This window comes from Haemaphysalis longicornis, unplaced genomic scaffold, assembly GCF_048455015.1.
Source record: "Haemaphysalis longicornis isolate Haplotype H1 unplaced genomic scaffold, Haemaphysalis longicornis Haplotype H1 scaffold_7, whole genome shotgun sequence".
NCBI lineage: Eukaryota > Metazoa > Arthropoda > Arachnida > Ixodida > Ixodidae > Haemaphysalis > Haemaphysalis longicornis.
This window is the reverse complement of record NW_027526422.1, coordinates 84,888,188-84,911,323: the sequence shown is the minus strand read 5'-3', so window position 1 is coordinate 84,911,323 and position 23,136 is coordinate 84,888,188. Positions and strand designations below refer to the sequence as shown.

General features: G+C 48.5%; 1 protein-coding gene across 3 annotated transcripts in view; it reads right to left on the bottom strand.

Annotated features, from left to right (window-relative positions):
* Positions 1-1,057: 1,057 nt before the first annotated feature.
* The window catches only part of Tnc (tenectin), a 134,933-nt gene continuing 112,854 nt past the window's right edge, over positions 1,058-23,136 (bottom strand). For all 3 annotated transcript variants that reach the window (XM_077677945.1, XM_077677947.1, XM_077677946.1), the window contains exons 14-23: positions 22,098-22,283; positions 16,848-20,543; positions 15,794-15,976; positions 14,729-14,860; positions 13,419-13,607; positions 12,124-13,005; positions 11,580-11,627; positions 8,560-8,739; positions 6,633-6,746; positions 1,058-5,877 (exon numbers count right to left, since the gene is read on the bottom strand). In XM_077677945.1, coding sequence (XP_077534071.1) covers positions 5,702-5,877; positions 6,633-6,746; positions 8,560-8,739; positions 11,580-11,627; positions 12,124-13,005; positions 13,419-13,607; positions 14,729-14,860; positions 15,794-15,976; positions 16,848-20,543; positions 22,098-22,283 — 5,786 coding nt within the window. In that variant the 3' untranslated portion in view covers positions 1,058-5,701. The remainder of the gene's footprint in view (positions 5,878-6,632; positions 6,747-8,559; positions 8,740-11,579; positions 11,628-12,123; positions 13,006-13,418; positions 13,608-14,728; positions 14,861-15,793; positions 15,977-16,847; positions 20,544-22,097; positions 22,284-23,136) is intronic.

Sequence of the window (23,136 nt, the reverse complement as noted above, 5' to 3'; positions counted from 1 at the left end):
TGAGACGTGAGATGACGTCATTTTTTAAAGTTATTACGACAGTTGCGGTAACAGTCTGAACCCGGCCTAAGGCTGCCCGAGCTGTTCTAAGCATTGTAGCGCTATGCTGTAACGTAAAAAAAGAACAGATACAAGCTCAACGGGACGCAACGCTCATGACAACGGCAGCGGTTTTCCATCCCCGTTGTTCCGCAGGTTTGTCTCGTAGGTTGAACGCACGTTTAGCCACGTCATCGATAAGAATCAGTGGGATTGTTTTCTTAGTACAAACGTGCGCTTTCAAAAGCTGCGCTTCTATGTGACTGAACTATCCGGAATTTCCTCAGATGGTCCACACTTGTGCAAAAAATTGTTATATAAGTGCATATTTTACAACCACTTTTTTTTCTTCGCGTAATAGCGTTCCTTGGAAGTACTTACATCTCTTTACCAACTTGCTGACTACCAGCTCCTTTTTTGTTTAGTCCCACCTTTTGCCTTTCACGTCTTTTTATGTGTAAGCATGTGATGTGATGCTCAAGCGTAAAAAATTCGTACAGCAGCGAGAGCGCACACCGTGTAGGCGTACGGGTTCATGTGTGTGGGTGTGTGCGTGCTGGGTCAGAGCCCTTCCCCGCCATTATTTTCGACGTGTTGTGGCGAGCGTCAGTCCTGGTGTCGGCGAGTTTCATCAAAGGGGCATTAGCTTACAAATCTGAAACAAATTGTCTCTACTGTGTTTTGTTCTTTTGTTCAGCTCTCCTGTCACCGAGTGCTGTTCAAAGAACTAGTTAACACTCCTGTCTTTTTCTTACCTTGTCCTTCCTTCGATTCCCTTCTTAGCTTCTCTATATACACAGTCCGTGAAAAGCAGGGAATGGTAGGGTAGACTCTCCGGATTCTTCACCCGTAGCCCAATTTTGATAATTTCAGCTAGTGTCTCATTTGGTGACATCTTCATGAAGTCCTCGACATGTGGTTAGGAGTTATTCGGTGTCGCGCATCAACCTGGTCGTGAAGCTAGCACCATTGAATCATTGTGGCAAAGTCTAAATCCACGAAAAGGGACGACGCAGTGTTTGGTAAGAACTTTTCTTTAATGGAAGTAAACACAAACTCACAATCACAGGTGACAAAGGGATGTAAAAGAAAAGCAAGACGCGACAATAATTACATCGATCATACCTTCGGCAGCCTGAACTCCTAAACTGCTGGGAACAGACGCACCTTAATGCAGTTCCAAGGCACACGGGCAAAAAAATAATTCACAGCTCGACCCTTAATGGCCAACCGATGATAAGCCACTTTTCTAACAACTGTTCACCACGCGACCTATCGAACTGCGCTGTAATCGCGGGAGGAAGACGTCTGAGTCGGCATAGAAAAATAGTTCTACAAGAAAGGTTTCCTGAACGCAGGACATTACGTAAATACGTCGCTTCGAGCACGCTTGCCTGCAAGGTGATCGAGCAATGTTATCTACAAGTGTACATGTGACCTCCAAATGACCGATGGCTGACGCGTACGGTGAGATCTAGTTGCGACGTTTGGGATAGAGAGGCAAATGCATTTAGTTATAGCTGTCAACGACATTACTTTCCGTTGGATTCACCCGTGCGTGTTACAGTGTACTAACTTTGCGATAATCGAAAAAGTGAGTGCATAGTTTTTTTAAGGCTAGGTGTTTACTCCGAGGCTTTATTCCTAACATCCCGTTTCTTCCAGACATCAGTGCCCTACTTATGAGCGTCACGAGTCTGAACAGGCACAATTCCCGAGTTGGCACTCCGAGCCTCTATACATCCAGGTACTGCCGGTCAGGTTGCGTTGTCCCAGCCTGGTACGGCGCGCCTCAAAGACCAAAGTCTGAATTGCGCCGTTTAGCAGAAGCAGCGCCGCCGAAGGTATGCACATACACTCAAAAAAAAAAAGACAAGAGACACACAAGGTAAAAAGAAAAACAATAGAAACGCCGCGTGCGCCAACTGATGAAGAAGGGTAGGCAGACAAGAAACGCAGAGAGCTATTTGAGAACCACAGATACACTCACCAGAAAATGTAATTGCCTGCCTTCGTTGCACCTCCGAAAACAATGAAAGTTCTCCAAAACTTTGGCCCTGTGATCGAGAGCTTTACCACAGTAGTTAAGGCCCGCCACGAGAGAATAAATGAACGCACTTAGGGCGCGAAGGGACGACAGTTATACGGACTCGCGCGAGTTATATTACAGTATTAGAGCGTCGCCATGCTTTCGTGACGCTGTCACACCTACAAAAAAAAACACACACACAATGCGACGGACATAAGTGTACGTGCCTGCACGAGATTTTGCGCGTGCGCAGTTGGGGGCTCGCGCCGATGAGCCAACGAAAGCAATGCATACCCACGCAGGCATTCACGTACGCTGAGTATGCATGGCATACTAGGCAGTCATACTCGGCAGAAACAGCCGTGGAAGGGATAAAATAAAAACCACGCAGAAGCCAGTTTTGTTAGCCCGTGTGAGCGCGGACAACTGAAAAGCTGAGATATCTCCGTCAGTGCTGGGAACCTGAAAGGGCGCTCAACACTCACTGCACACAAAGGATGGAATGCCGATGAACCAGTAGTGCGAAGCAGATTCATTGATGCCTAGTGCAACAGGCAGGAAGGGAATTGGAATAGTGAAATCATAGGACTGAGGGTACCTTTAATAGGTATCTGTAGTGGCAGTTCGTCTTCGTAAATGTAGTGTACTATGCTAACCACGATTTGGTTTCGAGAGGAAATGGAATAATAGTAAGTAGGCGTGGCATTTTACAAGCCTCAAACTGGTCCCTTATCGCACTTGCGCCGGGTGCAGCACATATGTGTTAACGAACCAACGGAGACCTTCATGCTATGTGAAAAAGACAACTTTGCAAAGGTAACGCTCTGGTTACTATAATTATTTTGGCACCGTAGAAAAAGGCAGAAGCAACCTCATTCAGCGAGCAAACCGGTTGTAAAACGCATCATGGCTTTGTGGCTTAAGCACAGAGAAGCTTGCAGGAATGTTTTTTTTTATATGTCTTTTCCCTTTTTCCGTTAAGCACGAGTTTTTCTGACAACTTTGTAAATAGGTTCGATTGTGCGCTATCATAGTATGATTCGCCGTTTTCATTTTTAAGCTTATGATTAGAAACATTATGTTTGCATCAGCCTCACAAATAAACCGAATGACTGATTTTTTTTTTCAGATTTTCTTCTTTCTATTCTTGATTTCATCTCCTATCACAGCGCCTAGGGAGTTACCCGGATTAGATCACCAAAGGGGAGATATGTGTATACAAAAGCGGAGAGGAAAGTTCTGGATGCTTAAATATAAAATAGTGGTCGTAACTTCCACCTGAAACACACACAAAAAATTAAAGGGCCGGACAGGCTTGTATGCACATATATCGACATACTCACAAGTACACCTTGCCGAAAAAAATAATACGACGCTGTAGAAGAGCGTCCATTCAGCTACATATGGACATAAAAAAATGGAATGATTGTTGGTCCTCTTTGCCGTCGCTCCAGCGACAAGTACATTGTGCACAAATGCCATTGGGAATACTTGAACGTCGTTTTTGATTTTCTGTTCACTCACTCATCTTTTCTCACGCTCTCTTGCCTTTTGCCTTCACCTCCGATTTCGCTTGATACAGCCTGTTCAGGCCGCCAGCGGATAGGCATTACAAAAATAATGGCAACAAGCGTCAACCGCTTCAGTGCCCGCACAGAAGCCATCAGCGGCATTCTGCGGGCAAGTGCATCGTTGTATATAGAGGTCGTGGCTTGCGGGCGCAGACTGGCATATCACTGTGCGCCGTATAAAAATAAAAACAAGGTCGAAAATAATAGCTGCATTGAATCTAGGCTTGCATAGTTATGGTGTAGAAAATGGTCCCCAGTAATGGAATGTGTAAACGTTGTCGCACCTGCGCAAACGATACCAAAACGCTCGAAAAGAAAGCGATCAAAGAACAGGGGCATGTTTTGGCAAGGTCGCCTCGCAATGCAGCTGCGCCAATGCGGTTTCTGGCAATTCGTTCTTCCTTCGAGTGAAGATGGGCACTTCGTGAGGTAAAAGCACACGAACCGATTCAAATGACCCGCTTGACACGCGCGAAGAGGAAAACACCAACACTGTAGCGGTTACACAAATGATAAAAAAAAAGGCCAGGGCGGGAAACGCGCTCAGTTCCGTTCCGCGACGCTCTTGTACCACCGCAAAGGGCATGTCAAACGCACGCTTTCACACCAAACACGACACAACTCACACGCAAAAACCGAAAGGGAAGGCAATGACCACAACTGCGCCCAGCCGGCGGAAAGCGGGTGTCATGCAGAGCATCCTCACCGGGCCTCACTTCTCGAACACGCGACGCGACAAAGAACGCCGCCTTTCGCTGCCGCGTGCAGGGCTAACAGGGCAAAGCGGCGCTACTGAAGGAAATACGGTATTAATAATAATAAGACACGGCACAAAAAGGACAAAACGCGGCGCGAAACACACAGGAGACGGCGTCCCACTCTGGTGAGAGCGCACGCGCACAACACACGCACACAAGTGTACACCTTCGCACACACGACCGAACGCGCTTCCTCTCTCTGCAAGATTCACGCATAGCTGCTGCGGTCGTTGTCACCTTCGTCTTATACAGCGCCGCCGTCCTCTTCACTTCTCCTCCCCGTCGTCACGCGCACAGAACCAACGCACACAGTCTCGGTCGTGGAATCCGGCTGCTAGCTGGCTGTGGTCACGAGTGTCGTCGTCGGGAAGAGCTGCCGCGTGAAGGACGTGTCGTCGTTTTGAGAACTCAGTCAGTACGCGACCACAACGGTTGCGGCGGCATTTCGGGGAGAGTCAGACACCCGCAAAATTCTTCCTTCCTGAAGGGCGCCCCAGATGCGAGACGACAGGGGCTGCTGAGTTTTCTCTTCCCCATTCCTCCTGCCAGGGGTCTGTGGCCCCCTGAGGGAACTCCTTTTCTTTGGCCGGCGCGTGGCCCGGAGCCTCGAACGAGCGTGGTGTGTGAGCTTTCCAGAGATCTTTGACGCATTCGTGCAAGGGTACAAGTTAGCTGTAGTAAGATGACAATCGGGCCTCGTGGGCACTAAGGTTCGCTCTAAAACTCCGCGTGCCAGTGACGTGCCCTCCCTGGCAAAAAGCCTTCAATGGACTAATTGCGAGCAGAGAACGATGAATGTCAGGCGTTTGCTTTGATCGACGGCAACATGGCAAGCTTGGATGAGTAGCCTCTGGGCTAGCAAGCTTAGCTGCTTCGTTTTCGCTGCGCTCGCAAACTGGCTTTCGGTGTTTGCTTCGTCTAGCGCTCTCGTTACACCGGCTCATCGCTAACCGAACGGCGACGCCAACAGCCACTGACACGCATTATCCCGGGGAACTGGAAAACCGGTGCAACGATCGGTCTCCTTCCTGGCTTATTTGGATACCTTTCGGTATGCCGTCTTGGTCTCCTTAACCACTCACTGAGAAGAGTTTTTACCGACGTGCCGAAACTGACGACCGTCAAAGAACTCTGGAAAGTCTGTCCACTGCTGGTCACCGCCGGCCAACCATGGGAAGGGCAGCTGTTGGTCTCAATAATAATAATAATAATATTAATAATAATAATAATAACCATAGACGAAGAGGTCTGAACTAGGAAGGCGATTGTCTCCCCGCCCCGGCGGGGACGGGAGAAGGCTGCGCCTACCGCGTCCTGAAAAAGGACCGGTTCATCCTGAGCAAGAGCGGAGCCTGCGGCTGGCACTCCTTGGGGTTGCACTTGATCATGCCGCTGGCATCGCAGATGCACTCGAGGCACGGGCCGCTCGCCTTCTTCACCACCTGGCCGACCTGGTAGAAGCTGCCGTTCACGTCGCAGCCTGCGGAACCGAGCGAGCAGGAGAAAAAGCAGAGACGGGCAACAATGAATACGAGCGCTTCTATGTACTGCGTTAGTTCTCGTGCTAGAGCTGGTCAGAGACGGTATATTGTATGGGACAGAAAGACTATTTCACACCGGGAAAACTGCTTCTAGGCGCAAATGAGTCAACGAGAAGTCAGAGATTTGTATCTTGCTGTCTCGATTTTGCATAGTTTGTGCAGCTGAGCTGTGAATAGCAAAATTAATCTTTTGATACTGGTCTCAAATCACGTACTTGGTGCGAGAACGCACCTGTTTAACATCGCTGAACGAGCTTTCAAATATACTTGTAAGATTTTTTTTTTTTGTATTAAGGCAACATATGGTGACCATGCAGAACTGATGGTGGCCCAGCCGCAAGGTGAGGCCACCATCAGCTAAGCATTTCTAGCTACCCTCAGCTGAACAGTTTAGAACAGTATAGATTTTGCAGAAAACGAACAAATCTTGACGTGAGCGAGTGCGGAAGTTTCGCTTTCTTGCTAAGGTAATAGCACGATCAAACTTACCTTCGGCGAACTGAGCGGCATTTGTGAGAGAATAACCACCCGCTCAAGCCCAGTTTTCTGTGGCTCATCGCTTGCAAAAACATTCGCTTCTTCCAGAAATATTTCCTTCACCATATCTGGTTTAAAAATACTTCGAACATCGGATATGCGGGTCGTCGAAGGTGGCCATACATTTTTAAATTTGAGTACAAATAAAATAGCTTGCCTTTGACTTCCATAGATGCTTGCAGTTGTTGCTGGCCGAACCTCGGGGGTGGAGTGGTCGTGGTGGTGGTTGTCGTAGTTGTTACGCTGACATTTTTCACTGTCATGTGAACCGCTGCGATTAGGAGAAGGAGGAGAAAAGACGACAGGTGAGGCGTGTGTTCACACACCCAAACCGACACACGGACACTGCACCATTCATCCGCGTTCCAAAATTGAAAGGGTAGTGATGCGTTCCCGAATTAGGGAAGTTATACCGCTCCGACTCCCCGGCAGGACAATGGCTAATACGCGGCCGGCTAGGTATTTCTATCCTTACGGTGGTAAAAGGCGGTTCATGAAGATGACAACGCGTCGTAGCATATAGACGAACTTTCGCTTTCAGCTTAGTGAACCCCATATTGCGGTATGAAACGGGGTAAATTTCTTTTTTTCAAATCTCCAATTGTGGCGCGGAATTTTCGGTGTACGCGTGAAGTTCCAGAAAAAAAAATATGCATATGCCCGAAAACTGAGTGATTAATGTCATACTAGAAGGGGAAAGGGAAGGGGGGCGAATGGGTGCAAATGGAAGAGCAAAGAGGCCTCCGACGGGTGTGGTCAAGAGTTCTTCTGAGGTAATCCTAAATGGCAAAATTGAAGCACAATAGGCTTGTAATATCACTTCGTAAATGTGATATATACTATGAGAGACCTGGGCAAATGGTGATATCTCCTGCGTCTTTCTTTCTTTCTTTTTTTTTTGAAGCATTGAACATCTAAGAAAAAAAAACCTGACAAATTTATACTCCCTCTTCATAACTTGCAGGATTTAGCTCACCACCTTGGCCACACATTTGACAAGATCACTCCCTTTTCCTTGATTGGGCTCGTCAAATTTGCCTAACACGAAGATGAATGGGTCGGCAGACTTGTAACGAATCATCTGGATGGCGATCCGTGCATAAGGCCCCGCAACGTATTAAGTATCCATTGTGTGCTTCATATAACAACTGGGGCTCATTTCTCGTTTTAAACAAAAACTCCAGAAATCAAATAAATCTTGCAGTTGGGGGGTCGCTATGAGAGCACATCTAAATCCCCCTTTTTGAAAATGATCAAAGAGGCAAGCTTCATATGGCTTGAAGGAATCCAGACAGCAAGCAGGGTTCCAAGCCCTAGAACCTGGCGGTCTACATCACGCACGTCCTAGATGCATTTCAAAAAAAAAAAATTCTTTATGATCGAATTCAATTCACCTATTTTATTTTATACCTGCACATCCCCCCACGTCAACAAGCATAAAGTCACACGACAGGATACTTTTTGTCACAAGCTTTGGCGCTTTACGCTGCTTTGTAAACACCAACAGCACTGCCAGTTGCAACGGCGTTACTGATTCGCTGTCGTCGTTCGGCTGGTGTATAACATGCTGTCAAGGATACACGAACGTTACGAAAGAAACCATGAATACGCATACCGGGAGGGAGGGGGGGGGGCGAATTGACGGTGACGGCATGACTTAATCGGTGAGTGGGTCTCGGTTCCACGAAGACGAGATTTGGGCACTGTGTTGTTAATGGAGGACACGAGCCTACTGGAGCAGCAACGCGGTATCCAGCCTCAAAAATATTTTTCAGATTTTCAGGGGATCAACTGAGTCCTCCATTAAATGTTTATTCATATGTGTCACAGACCTGCAGCGTGCCGTTTAGCTTCAAATCTGTGAAACAGCATACAGAAGCTTCAGCAGTACCCTCTTATTGTCGGACGAATTGTGAATTAAACAGTTTCGGGAGACTTTGCTCTGAGCGGTCATTTCAAGATACTTGCAGAACGTTCTTATTATTTCTGAACCCTTTGGAGCTGCTTCTGCTGGCGCCGATGTGTTGGTGCGGTAAGGCGGTATAGACACGAAAACACTCTTGCATAGTATGTGTGATACTCACGGCATTCGTATCGCGGGCAGCAGAAGCCGCTGATGGGCGTCTCGTAACACTGCGGGATGGGCGGCGGACACGTCTGCTGCAGGCAGATGATGTCGCCACGGAAGCAGAAGCAGAAATCGCACGGGTCCGGCCGTGGGATCTGTTCGGCTGACTGGTACACCTTGGCGTCGAAGATGCACGCTGCGGTGGCGTGAAAGAAAAAAAAAAGTGCGATGTCATGACATGTTCACACAGGGCATGCGTTTTCAAGCCCCAATGATTTTTGAAGTAGTTTTTTCTTCCCACTACAAAATTACACCAGACGTTGTTCGGCGTCGTCTGGAGTACCAATCAGTGACATTGCTTCTCCGCACGCTGAAACATTAATTATTACTGTGTAAGCATTTTAGGCGACATCTCAATCGAAAGGTGGCATACTGTATTTCGCGAAACATATGGCACAGGTCTTTGCAGCTTGTCACGTCTTTCGCGACTTTTTTGGTAGGGTTGTTAAGATAACAGTGTAACTGCAAAAAGCGCGCAGTGCACTGAGGATTGGGAGGTAATTGCGCGCTCTTAATGGTATGCTAAATGACTAATAGGTTACAAGCGACAAAAGCTAAATTCATCATAAATTCAGCCTTCACGGCACAGAGTCAAAACAGCGGCCTTCTGTGCGGCAGTATCAGACCTTACAGGAGCCTTCCTGGCTTTCCAGCCTTAGCGCGCCCCAGCTGTTTGTGTTACTTGCAGATTTATATTTGGAGGAGATTTCACAGGACATGCGCGCACATGTACACATGTTTGCCGAAGTCTGGCATCGCTCACATTATGGGATGGAAATACTTTGGACAAACGACACAACCCGTAGCACCGAAGTTATACCAAGGAGACCAATTTTCCAGTTCACAAAAAGGAGTGCAGGAGCAGCGAGGTCGTGATTCAAGAATGCACGTATCATATTTTGTGACTGACCGCGTGGCTGAGTGGCTAAGGCGTGGCGCTACTGAGCACGAGGTCGCGTATTAGGTTTTCGGAAGCGGCGGCCTTTCTTGTTTTGAAGAATGAAAACAATAAAGAGACCGTTTTTCGAGGTTTCGGCTTATATTGAAGATTCCCAGCTACTTTAAATCATTTAGTACCCTTCAACTTCGAAGATAGAATCACAATTTGAACTTTTTACACATATTCTGTAGACTTTCTATGCTCAGTACACGTTTTTGGAACACTGCATTGATCACCTTAACGGGAAGATAAACAGGGCGAACGTTTTAGGCCTTAACAGGCAATGTTTAAAGCCGTGAGAAAGTTGAAAGGTGTGATTACGAAAAATCTCCAGAAATGAAGTTCCTCCGTGATTTCTTTAATTTGCAAAAAAAAAAACTGTCTCTCAGCGTGGGTCACAGGTACTGCGCATGCTTCACCCTTCAAAAACGCGAGTCTTATGTAGACAGCGTGAAAATATTTGAGCGCGGTTTAAAGAACTAGGCATCTATATGCACCTATTACATCGAAAGACGTGCACGCTGACATTTTTTAAGTGCGAATGCACTTTATAAGCGACCCTGAATTCCGTTGACCGCCGTCCGTCCACATAGCAACAGCTGCGGGTGCGCGCGCTCCTCGTCTTCCGTGGCAACGGGGGGAGATGGCACATACCCACGTGGGAGATTGGCCAGGAATCTCCTCGTCTTCCGTGGCAACGGGGGGAAATGGGCGCGCGCTGCCTGGCCGCTGACATGGCACATACCCACGTGGGGGATTGGCCAGGAATCGGGCGTGAGAAGGGCTAATGCACCCGCTTAAAGGAGTACTGACACGAAATTTCAAAGCTGAGATCCGCTCTAGCAATCAAGTACAACGACAACACAAATAGGTGTCTGTGAATAAATGCATCTTTCTTTCTTTGTAGTTGTGTGTGTGTGTGTGTGTGTGTGTGTGTGTGTGTGTGTGTGATCTCTCTTTCGCGAACATTACCGAACCGCGCAAATTCAACTCCTGCATTCGCACTTTCACATTCTTCCCCTCGGGGAAATGCGGGGAATTTTTTCTTTGCACCTTACACGGCAATGTGTCTTCACTGCAAATTGAGGCTACGTGAGGGAAAGCTAACTTACAAACAAGCGACTACTACAAGGGTCACAGGTAGAGCACATGCTTTACTCTTCAAGAACCCGAATCCGTTAAAAACAGCGGGAAAATATTCGCTTCTGGTTTAGTGAACTGGGACTTTATGATAACATATTACAACGAGAGGTCTGCACGCGGCCTTTTTTTTCTTTGTACCGTTTTCTTTGTACGAAATTTCAAAGCTGAGATCCGCTCTAGCAATCAAGTACAACGACAACACAAATAGGTGTCTGTGAATAAATGCATCTTTCTTTCTTTGTAGTTGTGTGTGTGTGTGTGTGTGTGTGTGTGTGTGTGTGTGTGTGATCTCTCTTTCGCGAACATTACCGAACCGCGCAAATTCAACTCCTGCATTCGCACTTTCACATTCTTCCCCTCGGGGAAATGCGGGGAATTTTTTCTTTGCACCTTACACGGCAATGTGTCTTCACTGCAAATTGAGGCTACGTGAGGGAAAGCTAACTTACAAACAAGCGACTACTACAAGGGTCACAGGTAGAGCACATGCTTTACTCTTCAAGAACCCGAATCCGTTAAAAACAGCGGGAAAATATTCGCTTCTGGTTTAGTGAACTGGGACTTTATGATAACATATTACAACGAGAGGTCTGCACGCGGCCTTTTTTTTCTTTGTACCGTACACGGCAATGTAGCTTCACTGCAAACAGAGTCTACGTGAGGGAAAGCAAACCTAAAGTCCCGCGACCACAACAGCCTGATTGATATTCGGCTCTCTTCATTTTACTACTGGCCTTAAGAAATAATTTATATGGGAAATACCTCCATTTTTTTGCTATTAACTTGTGATGGTGTAACGCTTATACAGACTTGTGGGCACAAAGCTTCCGCAGTAGACGCTTAAGAATTTTTGCACCATATTTTAAGACATTCTGTGGAACATAGTCACTCACATCCTTCCTCAATGATGATTGCCTCCTCGGTTGTTGTTGGCTCCGGTTCTGTAAGAAAAGATGGAAAAGCAAATTAAGTTGGTCTAGCGTAGAGATACGTGAGAATGAACAGCATGGGAGCCGGCACGCCCGAAAAAAAAAAAAAAGGTCGAAACAATTAGAGCGGGGACCAGGAAAAACGTCATATAAAAGCTACGGCATCAAGAGGTAACAACTCCAGCTTTTAGCCATCTCGTATAAAAAAAACATAAAGACATCGGACAATTAGACAAGTCATTGCTGAAAAACTGCGCTGTTTGCGACGGATAGGTTTGTTCGACCGTCGGCAGCGCCACTTAGAGTGCCACTTTTGAAGACCACTCAACATTTCTGTAGAACATCAGGCAAATGTGTGTTATACAGATACATGCGTATTAGGATTACATGATAATTTCAAATTAGACAGCTTTTAACTAGACTGTAATCGCGTAGCTTTCTACTTGGGCCAAACTACTGGTCCTGCACTGTTGCAAAAGCTCTTATTCTTTCTTCGTTCATAGCCTACCTTCAGTAACTGCCGCAACAGTAGAGACTTCCTCCTTTGGTTCTTCCGTTTCCTCTGTGGCCGGCTCGGGTGTTGTCACTTCCGGTGTTGTCGTCGTCTCTGCTGCAGGCTTCGTAGGCTCTGTCACTGCTCCCACAGTCACCGTTGCCTCCGGTGGCTTCGTCGTCTCTTCTTCAGGCCTTGATGTCGTCGGGATGACAGTGGAGGGCGCCAACGGGGTCGTTGCGTTCAGTTCCGGTGCTTGCGTCGTCGGTGTGCTCCCGGTAAAGAACTCCATGATGGTAGTGAATATAGACGGTGCCTCTGTTGTCGTCGCCGGAGGTACATCCTTCTTGCCTTCGACTGGTTCGACGGTCGTGGTGGCAGCATGAGGCTCAGTATGCTCCTCGCGACCTTCTTCAGGCTCTGTGGTTACTTCCGACGTCGAGGCCTCCGTGGTCGTAGTGAAGTGCACAAGCGGTTTGGTCGTTGGCTGACTAGTGGTTTTATCCTCGGCCGTGACTGCCGGTGTCTCGGCAGTGGGACTAGTGGTTTCCGATGGTTGACTAGTAACCTCTGGAGCGACGGTCGTGGCCGAGGTCGGCGTCGTCTCTCCCGCCTCGGTCGGCGTGGACTCGCTAACCTTGGATGTAGACGTAACCTGCGGCGTCGTGGCTTCGGGTTCGCCCGTGGAGAGGTCGTGGACGGGAGGCTGGGTTCCCGGAGGCTTGGTCTCCACGTCCACCACGAAGGGAGTCACTGTGGTTGCCGGCACGGGCGTAGTGGTGACGTTGGCGCCGAATATCTTCTTGAGGTCGGCAGTCGTGGGACTGATGGTGGTGAACTTGAAGACGGTTGGCCTCACTGTCACCTCCTCTTCTCGGCCACCCTCGACGTCAGGCGCTGCGTTGGGGGAAAACGATTACAAAAGCGCCTTGCCTACGAGAGGCTCACATTGAATGCGACAGCTTAGCTCATTTATTTCTTCGAAAATTTATTGTTTGAAGGGACATCAAAATAGTCCCCGGAACACTTATGCTTCCGAATATTGTTCTGCACAGCAATTAGACAAAATTTTATAAACTTCATTGAAACCACAAAATAAAAGTTTTTCCTCAATGTCATATAGCACTTGATAATAGCTCATCAAGGAACATCAGGTTTACCCAAAGCATGTTAAAAGCTTCATTCCTTTTATTTTCTATTGCCACTGAATGCGAGAGGAGGCTACCGGATATCAAGCAGTACGTTTTTACTGTGCTTAACCACACAAACGGCTCCCGCATCCAACTAAAAAAACGTCTGGTTTCACTTACGGCATATAAAGGCCTCGGGACAGCACTGCTCCATTTTGACACCGGTGGGTTTGCAGCCCGGACGAGGTGGATCCTCGCAGACCCGCTCCGCACACACCATCTCTCCGAACGTGCACTTGCAGAACGTGCAGGGGTTGGCCGTCTGTATAACCTGACCGTGTTCCACCGTCGTGCCTTGGACGTTGCAAGCTGAATAGAAGTGAGGAGGGGGGGGGGTGTGGTTAGTTAGAGCAGGCAATATGAACAGAGAGCACAATTTCACGTTTGCTACCCATCTAAGAAACTCTAGGGAAATAAAATCTTTATGCCTCTCTGAAATTCTAACCTAAGGCATGGCATCACACATGGTTTCTTGCAGTAGAAACAAAGTCGGTGCCCGAGTGTGCAAGGAACTAACACACATGTCCGCGCGGTGCCTGTTATTATTTTCTGAACACACAATTAGGTCTCACTCAGAAGCTTGTTGCGGGTATCAACAGATCCTCCTTGTTTGGGAGCATGCTGCGGCCAGAAGCAGTTTTAGAGTTTTGAAAACGCATTTAGTTCCTCAATACATTGTGTCAGAAGTGTTTTCTCAAGAGCCACGTGCGACGTTAGGTAAAATAAATTAACAAAAAGTATTTAATTGCCAAGAACTACAAGGTGGAGGCAAGCGTTTAAAATGCTTTAAATGATGTCTCACGCGGCTTCGAAGCGCAGAAATGAACGACTTCTGAGGTAGAAAGATATTAATGTTCTGTTCCTGAAGCAAAAATATCAAGTTTTATAACGCGTAAAACTAACCTTATTTTTATGGTTGTTCTCAAGCTGCAGAGCAGTCATATTCCTCGCCTTGCCACTTATTTTGGCGAATAACATTCGGGGCAATTCAAAATGCAGCGTCAAGGGTGCACTACATCAAAGAATGTCGAATAGAAGGTACGCAGTTCCAAATTACATATGCTACCTTGAAACATTAGGCCACAGATACTGTTTGTGTGTGACCTATCTTAGTAGTGTGCTCTTAATTACAACATAAATATGCTATTTTTTAGGCCTGTGTGCTTCGTAAGTTGAACTCAGCCGTAAATATTCAGACTCCGAGGCATAAAAATGTGCGTAGATTTACCAATGCGGAAGCCTTGGAAACTAATGAGTACAGTGCCCTTTACAAAGCCAGGTGTTTAGAATAGGGTACAATGAGTGCAGTGCGATGCACAGTGCGAAGCCCAGAAACGATTATTAGTACGGGGCAATTCGCTAACATTTTGCATGTGCGAGACAAAGGAGTCACACTAGCAAATGTGCATGCCGTGGGAACGTTCACTCACCCTTTGGCAACTCTTCCTCTTCACCTCCGGGCTTCGGCGTGGGCGGCGGGGTCACACTGGGAGTCGTGCCCTCTTCGCCCGGCTTCCTCCGACCCTCCACTGTTTGTACGGTAGCGGGAGTCGTGACACCCTCTGGACAGAAATCAGATCAAGATTACGGAGCTTTACAACAGTAATGAAACGTCGCGCTTTGGTTTTGTGTTGAATCTGTTGATTTTGAAGTATCCCTTCAGCCCGATGGGGAATTTGAAGCTATAATTTAGTATTTGAAGTTGCAGTGGTCATGCAAGAGATTCAGCAGAACCTGCAGCAAAGCTGTGACAAATTCGAACACTAGGTAGCACTAAGTAACGCATTTCTCTTTCCCTTTAGTGTGACTGGTAAAGTGCTGACTGTCGGGTCATAAATGCTACTTTTTCATAAAATGTTGCTTCTTAGGATCACGCAATGTATGTCCACATCGTTTGTATTGCAATTTTTTGTATTATAGTGGGCGCACAGCTCACCACATCATGCGCAATATCTCGCCATCTTATTATATTGTGATGTTTTCAATCTTGCCCCTATTTTGCACATCACTGCTTTAATTTCTCGTCTTCTCAACCAGCGCGCAGTAGAAACCTAGAAACGTTTTACCCGTCCTAACCTTCCTGTTCCTTCCTTCATTCTCACAAAAGCAGGTATCACTTTATCTAGGTCTCTTATGCATAGTCTTACCAAACAACTTGGAACACGTGACCAGTGAAAATAAATATGAAGGAAATAGACAGGTCTGGCCTTCAGCTTGGAGTAATAGGTTCTGGATTATCGAATTTGGGGGTTTTACACGCCGAAGCTATTCTAGGGCAGTGAGGCGTGCCGTGGTGAGGACTACGGATTAATCTGCACCCCCTGGGGACCTTCCACCTGCCCCGAAATCTCGACACATTGGCTTTTTTTTTTCTCACCTTAATCAGAGAATATACAGTCGACGCGGCCAGGAAAGAACCCCCGTCCTCGTTCCCAGCAGCACTACGCCTTAGACACGGAGTGACCCCTGCGGGTATTTGAGAAACGGGTGCTCACCGCAGTCGAACAGCGGACAGCACTGTCCGGGCGCCCGGGGGAGAGGTTTGCACTCCGGCCCTGGCGGTTGGCAGATTCTCTCGGCACAGATGACCTCTCCTTCGAGGCAGTTGCAGAAGTGGCAGGGGTTGTCGTCCGGTACCTGATCACCATCCTTGTACAGAACGCCGTTGACGTCGCATTCTGTAAAAAAAAAAAAAAAAAGGCGTCATGACTGATTGTTTAACCCGTTTCGCGTTTGTAGGCCTTAACAGCGAAGATATAACCAGACATTTGGTTGTTGCGTATGTAAGTAAAGAAGTAGTTAAAAGTTTATTTCTTGACACCGCAGATATTTGAGCGCGAACATGCCGGCAGAGTTCTGGGTTTTCTTCCTCTTCCTCTCTCTCCAACAGCTTCCGCTCTCTCCAATACAAAACAAGCAATGCCCATTTTTGCCACGCCGGGACCAATATTTGTCGTTATTTAGGCGTGCATGATTTTCCGCATGTACTGCAGCTTTTATGATGATTATTGCTTTTCTGGCTATGAGTTTAGGCGCTTTTATTTTAGAAACACCTTTTCTTATATCCCAGAAATGGTCAGGTGGCCATTAATTTACGGTTACATGTCCTAGACACACGCTTAAAGACCAAGGTAGTAAAACAATCTGCATTGAATGTATATAAAATGTAACATTCTCCTTCGCCTCATCTCCTTCTTTCTACAGTCTTCTATCTCTATTAAGCACTACCACTGCGCTTGCATCCGTTCCCGTTTTATCAACTTCTAAAAATCTATCCGGCAATTACATAGAAATATCTTGTTAGGAGGTATAAGAGCGATCTGCTTCAAATAAGCGAATAGCTTCATAGGCAGCATTTTTGCAAAAGTATTTGAGAAGCACATAAGACGTGAGGCAAAAGCGCCAGCGACTTCATGCAATAAAACTGAGTCACACTAAAACAATGGTTTATGATATTCGGTTAAATGATGAGAAATGTTGTCATCATGTGCAGTGGAAGGAAAGGAATTCAAGAGATGGGGGAACATCCATAAGTAGCGGATGCATTACCTGTGGGGAACTCCTCTTCGGACTCCGTGGTGGCCGCCATGGTAACGGGTGATGGGGTAGTAGCCTCGGACGGCGTAGGCTCCGTCGTCTTTTCTGTGGCCGGCGTCTCCTTTGCGGCAGTCGTTGATTCTGGCGCGGGCGTAGTTGAAACGGGCGTGCTGACTTCTGTGCTTACTTCTGGTGACGTAGCTGACGTACTCGCCTCCGTCGCCTCGCTGGACGGTGCGGTGGTAGCAGCTGTGGTCTCTTCGGTGGCACCTGTTGTCGGCGCGCTGCTGGCCGGAGTAGTTGAACCCTCCGTCATCGTGACCTCACTTGCCGTCGTGCCTTCCGTTTCAGGCTTTGTTGTACCTTCCGATGGTGTTACGCCCTCGGTGGTGCCCGCGTCTCGCATCTCGGTCGGACTCGTGCTCGCTTCAACACCTTCAGTCGTTGCAGGAGTCGAAGCTTCCGAAACTGCGGACGTGGAGGGTCCTTCCTCAGTTGTTGCTGGCGTTGTTGCTTCGGTAGAGAGCGGCGTTTCGGTTGCCCCCGTGCTCGCTGGGCTAGTTCCCGCCGTTGTCTCCGGTGTCGCCGCCGGTGTAGTTGAAGGAGCAACTGTAGATTCTTCCGTTTTCTCTGTCACCGCTGGCGTTGTCACCTCTGCAGAGACGGTTGATCCTGGGGTCGTCGCTTCAGGAGAGCTTGGTGGTTCTGTTGTTACGGTGACACCTTCCGTGCTAGCAGGTGTGGACTCGGGAGTATGTGCAGGTGTCGTTGCTTCAGACGTGGCGGGTGTGGTGCTTTCCGCAGTGGTTTCTGTGACTCCCGATGTTCTGGCCTCTAGTGTTGTGGGCGCTGCGGTTCCTGCTGGTGTGCTGACCTCAGGGGTAGAAGCTTCTGAGACGGCTTCGGTTGTAGAAGCTGCGGGACTAGTGGATGCCTCTGGAGTCGTGGCAGCCGGTGTTTCAGACGGGGTAGCTTCAGAACTAGGTGTGGTTCCCATTGAAGGAGTCGTTGCCTCAGGAGTGGACCCCTCTGTAGGAGTGGAGACTTCAGGACTGGAAGGCATCGAGCTTGGTTCCTCCGGGGAAGCAGTCGTTTCGGCGGGCGTGCTCTGCTCGGTGGTAGCAGCTGAAGGTGTTGACACACCCGGTGTAGTTTCAGCCGAGGGTGTCACGCTAGGAGTGCTGCCCTCGGGAGTGGTACCCTCTGTCGACGCTTCCGACGTTGTTGCACCAGGAGTGGTAGCTTCTGTAGTTACAGCCTCAGAGGAAGCTTCAGGTGATGTCGCACCAGGTGTACTAACTTCTGGCGTGCTACTCTCTGGGGTAGTTGCAAGCGGAGTAGATGCTTCAGGGGTGCTTGCCTCCGGAGTTGTGGCTTCTGGAGATGTTTCTGCTGGGGTAGTACCGCCAGGAGTTGTGGCTTCTGGCGTAGATCCCTCAGAAGGTGTCGCGGCTGTAGTGCTCGCTTCCGGCGTGGTAACTTCAGGAGTTGCACTTTCTGGGGAAGTTCCGGATGGTGTGGTTACACCTGGAGTGCTTGCTTCTGGTGTACTAGCTTCAGGGGTTGTTGCAGATGCTGTGCTAACCTCTGGCGTGGTGGCCTCTGTGGATGTAGCGCTTGGTGAGGTTGCGCTAGGAGTGCTGACTTCTGGTGTCGTTCCTTCTGTGGACGCAGCAGTAGTTTCTCCCGGAGTACTCACTTCTGGCGTGGTGCCTTCCTGAGGTGTTGCAGAAGCAGGTGTAGTAGCTGCCGGTGTGCTGGCTTCCGTAGAAGCGGAAGCGGGTGTTGTTTCAGCTGGAGTGCTGGCCTCAGGTGTAGTAATCTCTGGTGTGCTTTCAGCAGGGCTCGTGACAGATGGGGTACTAACCTCAGGAGTGCTACCTTCAGCTGCTGGGGCAGGTGTTGTAACCCCAAACGTGGTGGCTCCCGATGTGCTGGCTTCAGGCGTGCTGCTTTCAGGTGTACTAGATTCAGGCGTGCTGGCTTCGGGTGTGCTGGCTTCAGGTGTGCTTGCTTGAGCTGTGGTGGGCTCCGGAGTGCTCGCTTGTGGTGTGCTGGCTTCAGGAGTGCTGGGCACAGGAGTGCTCGATTCAGGTGTGCTAGCCTCGGGAGTACTGGCTTCAAATGTGCTGACTTCAGGAGTGCTAGGCACAGGTGTACTAGACTCAGGTGTGCTGGGTTCAGGGGTACTGGCTACAGACGTGCTGACTTCCGGCGTGCTGGGTGCTGGTGTGCTAGATTCAGGTGTGCTAATTTCAGGAGTACTGGCTTCAGGTGTGCTAGGTTCAGGAGTGCTGGCTTCTGTTGAGCTAGGCTCAGGGGTGCTGGCTTCTGATGTACTGACTTCTGGAGTGCTTGCCTCTGATGTTGTAGCACCAGGAGTGGTGGCTTCAGGGGTGGTGGCACTAGTTGTTTCTGGAGTGCTCGCCTCTGGTGTTGTAGCACCAGGAGTGGTGGCTTCAGGGGTGGTGCCACTAGTCGCTTCGCGAGTGCTCACCTCTGGTGTTGTAGCACCAGGAGTGGTTGCTTCAGGGGTGGTGCCACTAGTCGCTTCTGGAGTGCTCGCCTCTGGTGTTGTAGCGCCAGGAGTGGTGGCTTCAGGGGTGGTGCCACTAGTCGCTTCTTGAGTGCTCGCCTCTGGTGTTGTAGCACCAGGAGTGGTGGCTTCAGGGGTGGTGCCACTAGTCGCTTCGGGAGTGCTCGCCTCTGGTGTTGTAGAACCAGGAGTGGTTGCTTCAGGGGTGGTGCCACTAGTCACTTCTGGAGTGCTCGCCTCTGATGTTGTAACACCAGGAGTGGTGGCTTCAGGGGTGGTGCCACTAGTCGCTTCTGGACTGCTCACCTCTGGTGTTGTAACACCAGGAGTGGTGGCTTCAGCGGTGGTGCCACTAGTTGCTTCTGGGGTGCTCGCCTCTGGTGTTGTAGCACCAGGAGTGGTAGCTTCAGGGCTGGTGCCACTAGTTATTTCTGGAGTGCTCGCCTCTGGTGTTGTACCTGGCGAACCAGTTTCGGCAGATGGGGTAGCCTCTGAACTTGTTTCCGCACTTGGAGTAGTTGCTTCCTGTGACGTAGTTTCTGGCGTCTCACCTGAGGCTGTGGTAGCAGCAGAAGGAGTTGTCTCAGGCGTGGACGGCTGTGTTGACGCTGATTCTGATGTCGCCGCGGAAGGCGTTGTACCCTCAGAGCTTGGTGCCTCGGTAGGCGTGCTTGCACCTTCTGTTGAAACTTCAGTGGAGCCGGGCGTCGCAGTTCCCGGAGTGGTCACTTCAGGTGTCCCAGTAGACGGCTGTGTGGTTGCGCCGGTGTCCGGTGACGTCGGTGTCGTTGCCTCAGTTGAAATAGGCGGCGTTGTCGAGCCTTCTGTGGCTACGGTCTCGGTTGGTGACACTGCAGCAGAAGTTGCCTCCGGTGCTTCTTGCGTGGTACCTGTCGTTTCCCCTTCAGGTCGCTCGGTGGTTGGTTGCTTCTTTCTGCCTTCTACTTCAGGTTCTGCAGTAGCAGTCGACAGGCTCGATGGTGTTGTCGAAGGTGGCTGTGTCACGCCAGGCTCCGTGCTAGCCTCCGTAGAAGCTGGCGATGCTGTTCCTTCTGTTGGTGTTGCGCTCGCCTCAGGACTGGTCACACCGGGCTCCGCTGTAGTTGGTGGAGTTTTCTGGCTGGTCGGCACGATGGTCGGAAGTTGCGTTGTACCCGGCATCTCTTCGCCATCTGCAGAAAATATGTCCCCGATCAATTCCAATAAGGGCACTAAAAGCGCCGTGTGCATGTCCCCTGACAGCATTTGACGTCTTAATTGACTACGTAGTGTCTTACAACATGAAGGTGCAGCTAGGCTAGATAGCACGTGGCAGTAATAACTCCTAATTGGCCCATGTGAACCCAATGCTTTTAAAATGCCTCTAACCTCGAACAACATGGCCTTCACATTTCCAATTTTTGAAACGCCATCATCGCAAGAGCAGATTGAACAAGCGATGTGCTCCTCAGCATTGATCCGCCTTCATATTAACGGGCGACAGAAAAATAACGAAAACTTATGAAATAAAAAGCATACAAAACTTTTAACAGGATGTCTAAATGGAAAAGCTGGATGGATGAATGGGATTATTTATTCTTGGGGAAATCAATCGATTGGGCAACGCCTATCACCGGCTTCCCCACAAAAGGGAACTGCAAATAATTCACGTGATAAAAAAGCAAGATGGAAGACACAAAGGAAGGAAACACGAGTTACTGCTGGGACCGTTCTTTTGGGTATTGATTTGAACCTATGTACAGCCTTCGGTAACTAACAAACTAATATTTTATGTTGATACCATCGAACAACCAGTCTGACCATAATACATAGCTCTTTCTTCGGCGGTTTTTTGTGACCCCCTTGGTGTACGTGGCTCTTCGGCGGAACTTAAAACATTTTTGTGCCCTCAAACCAATGAACTCTTTGGAAACAAGAGGAACATCGTCTAGTGGCAGAACCCTAAAATGCAAATGCTCATATCTTTTCATGGTATGGGTGTGCGCTTAATCAAAAGAGCGCGAACTCACGAGGACTTTCCTTTCTTCAGTACTTATGTGTTTGTGCTGCTTTACAAAATGAAGCTACACCAATCGCCCAATTTGCTACGGTATTCAAAAACGCAAAGGGGCAGGCAGTCGTTTCAATCGTTGAATTTATTCAGTCGTTGAATGTATGCTTTGTCGAAAATGAAAAATACCAAAATACGGGAAAAAATATTTTTTTATGGCGAGTTTGGACTAGTTGGGCACGGGATGTATTTCATTTTGAGCGCCTGCGATCGACCGCCGCAAACATGCGCCGGCTTCGTCGGCAAGCGACGACAGGCTTTCCCGCAACGCAGAGCGAACGTGCGGGTAAAGAGCACGAGCACCTTCGTTCTTATCTTATCTCGTTCTTATCGATCTTATCTCCTTGTTATTGCCTGAACTTTACCTTCGGGCTGTTGGCATCCAAATAACGCGGTCTCGCTCAAGCTGCCTTGGTCAACACTCGCTTGAGAAAGCATAGTTGCTCACTGACATAGCATCTGAGTCCCTGGTTTTCTGTTCACTTTCAGCATGCTTGAGACATTGCATAGTTACGTTTTCTCGTTGGAAATCACTAGATGTTTGCTTCGATTCGAATATATCCACGTAGTTTCGCAACTATTCCAGGAAAATCGTCATCTGCTTCGTATTCACTTCGAAACCAACGATCACTATTCACGCGCCCCTATTTCTTGGAAATAGTTTAGCCCCACTCACCGCAGTTGTACGTCTCGGGGCAGCATTCGCCATCTGGTACCGGTCCCGGAACGCAGTTTGGTGCGGGGGGCAGGCAGACCTTTTCGGCACAGATGACTTCGCCGTCGAAGCAGCGGCAGTATTTGCACGCGTCCGGTGGCGGCACTTCGTCACCGAACTTGTACATCTCCCCTCCGTGGGAGCAACCTGCGTAGTGATAAAGTGACTTTGTGAGAAAAGAAGGTTGCGACATTTGCAAGCGTTTTTTTTTCGTTTGTAAGGGCCTTACGTGACTGAAGTAGTGCTGACAGCCCTACTGCTGCTCTCGCGATGTATATGGCCTTTCTAACTACTCTTCCTCGCAGTTCTAAAATATAGTGGTGACAAATATTTGGAATAAGATCATATCCCTTCTTAAGGAATTAAGGTATACTTCGATGTATAACGTTCAGCTTACAGCTGAGAACTGTGCGTGGAAAGATTTAGTTAGTCATAGCAGACATTCAGACTAGTTCGCAGCCGGTCATTTCTGGTATTTTTTGTTTGAGCTGGTATTTCTATGCGGTATTTCCTTCTTTACTGTTCAATTTGTGTCCAAAATAATGCTACTTACTGTTGTACATGCGCACCGATGTTCATTTCACTGTTCATTTCCGAAAACACATAAAATAACGATTATTAGCGGATGCGTGGTGTTTTCTCTCTTTACCTCCTGTAATTGATGGGCTGTCTTTGCGAGGAATCGGGACATTGATTACGAGCTTTGCGATGTCGAAGCGTGTCAGCAGCGTATATACTGTACAGAAATTGTTTTCGCGCAAAAAGTATCACCGCCTCACGATAGTGCGGCTGTTTAGTGAGTACAGTTTTATACCTATCACACAACATTCTAGGATCACGCGTTGACGAAACCAACGGGGCTTGCTAGTATGGTTCATTATAGTAAGAAATAACATTCCAAGAAGGCCATAGAATCCGTTCAAAGGCCTCGTTTCACTTTGACACAAAATGTCGCTGTACATTACAGCAACTGTAAGACTGTGCGGCTCAAAACTCTACT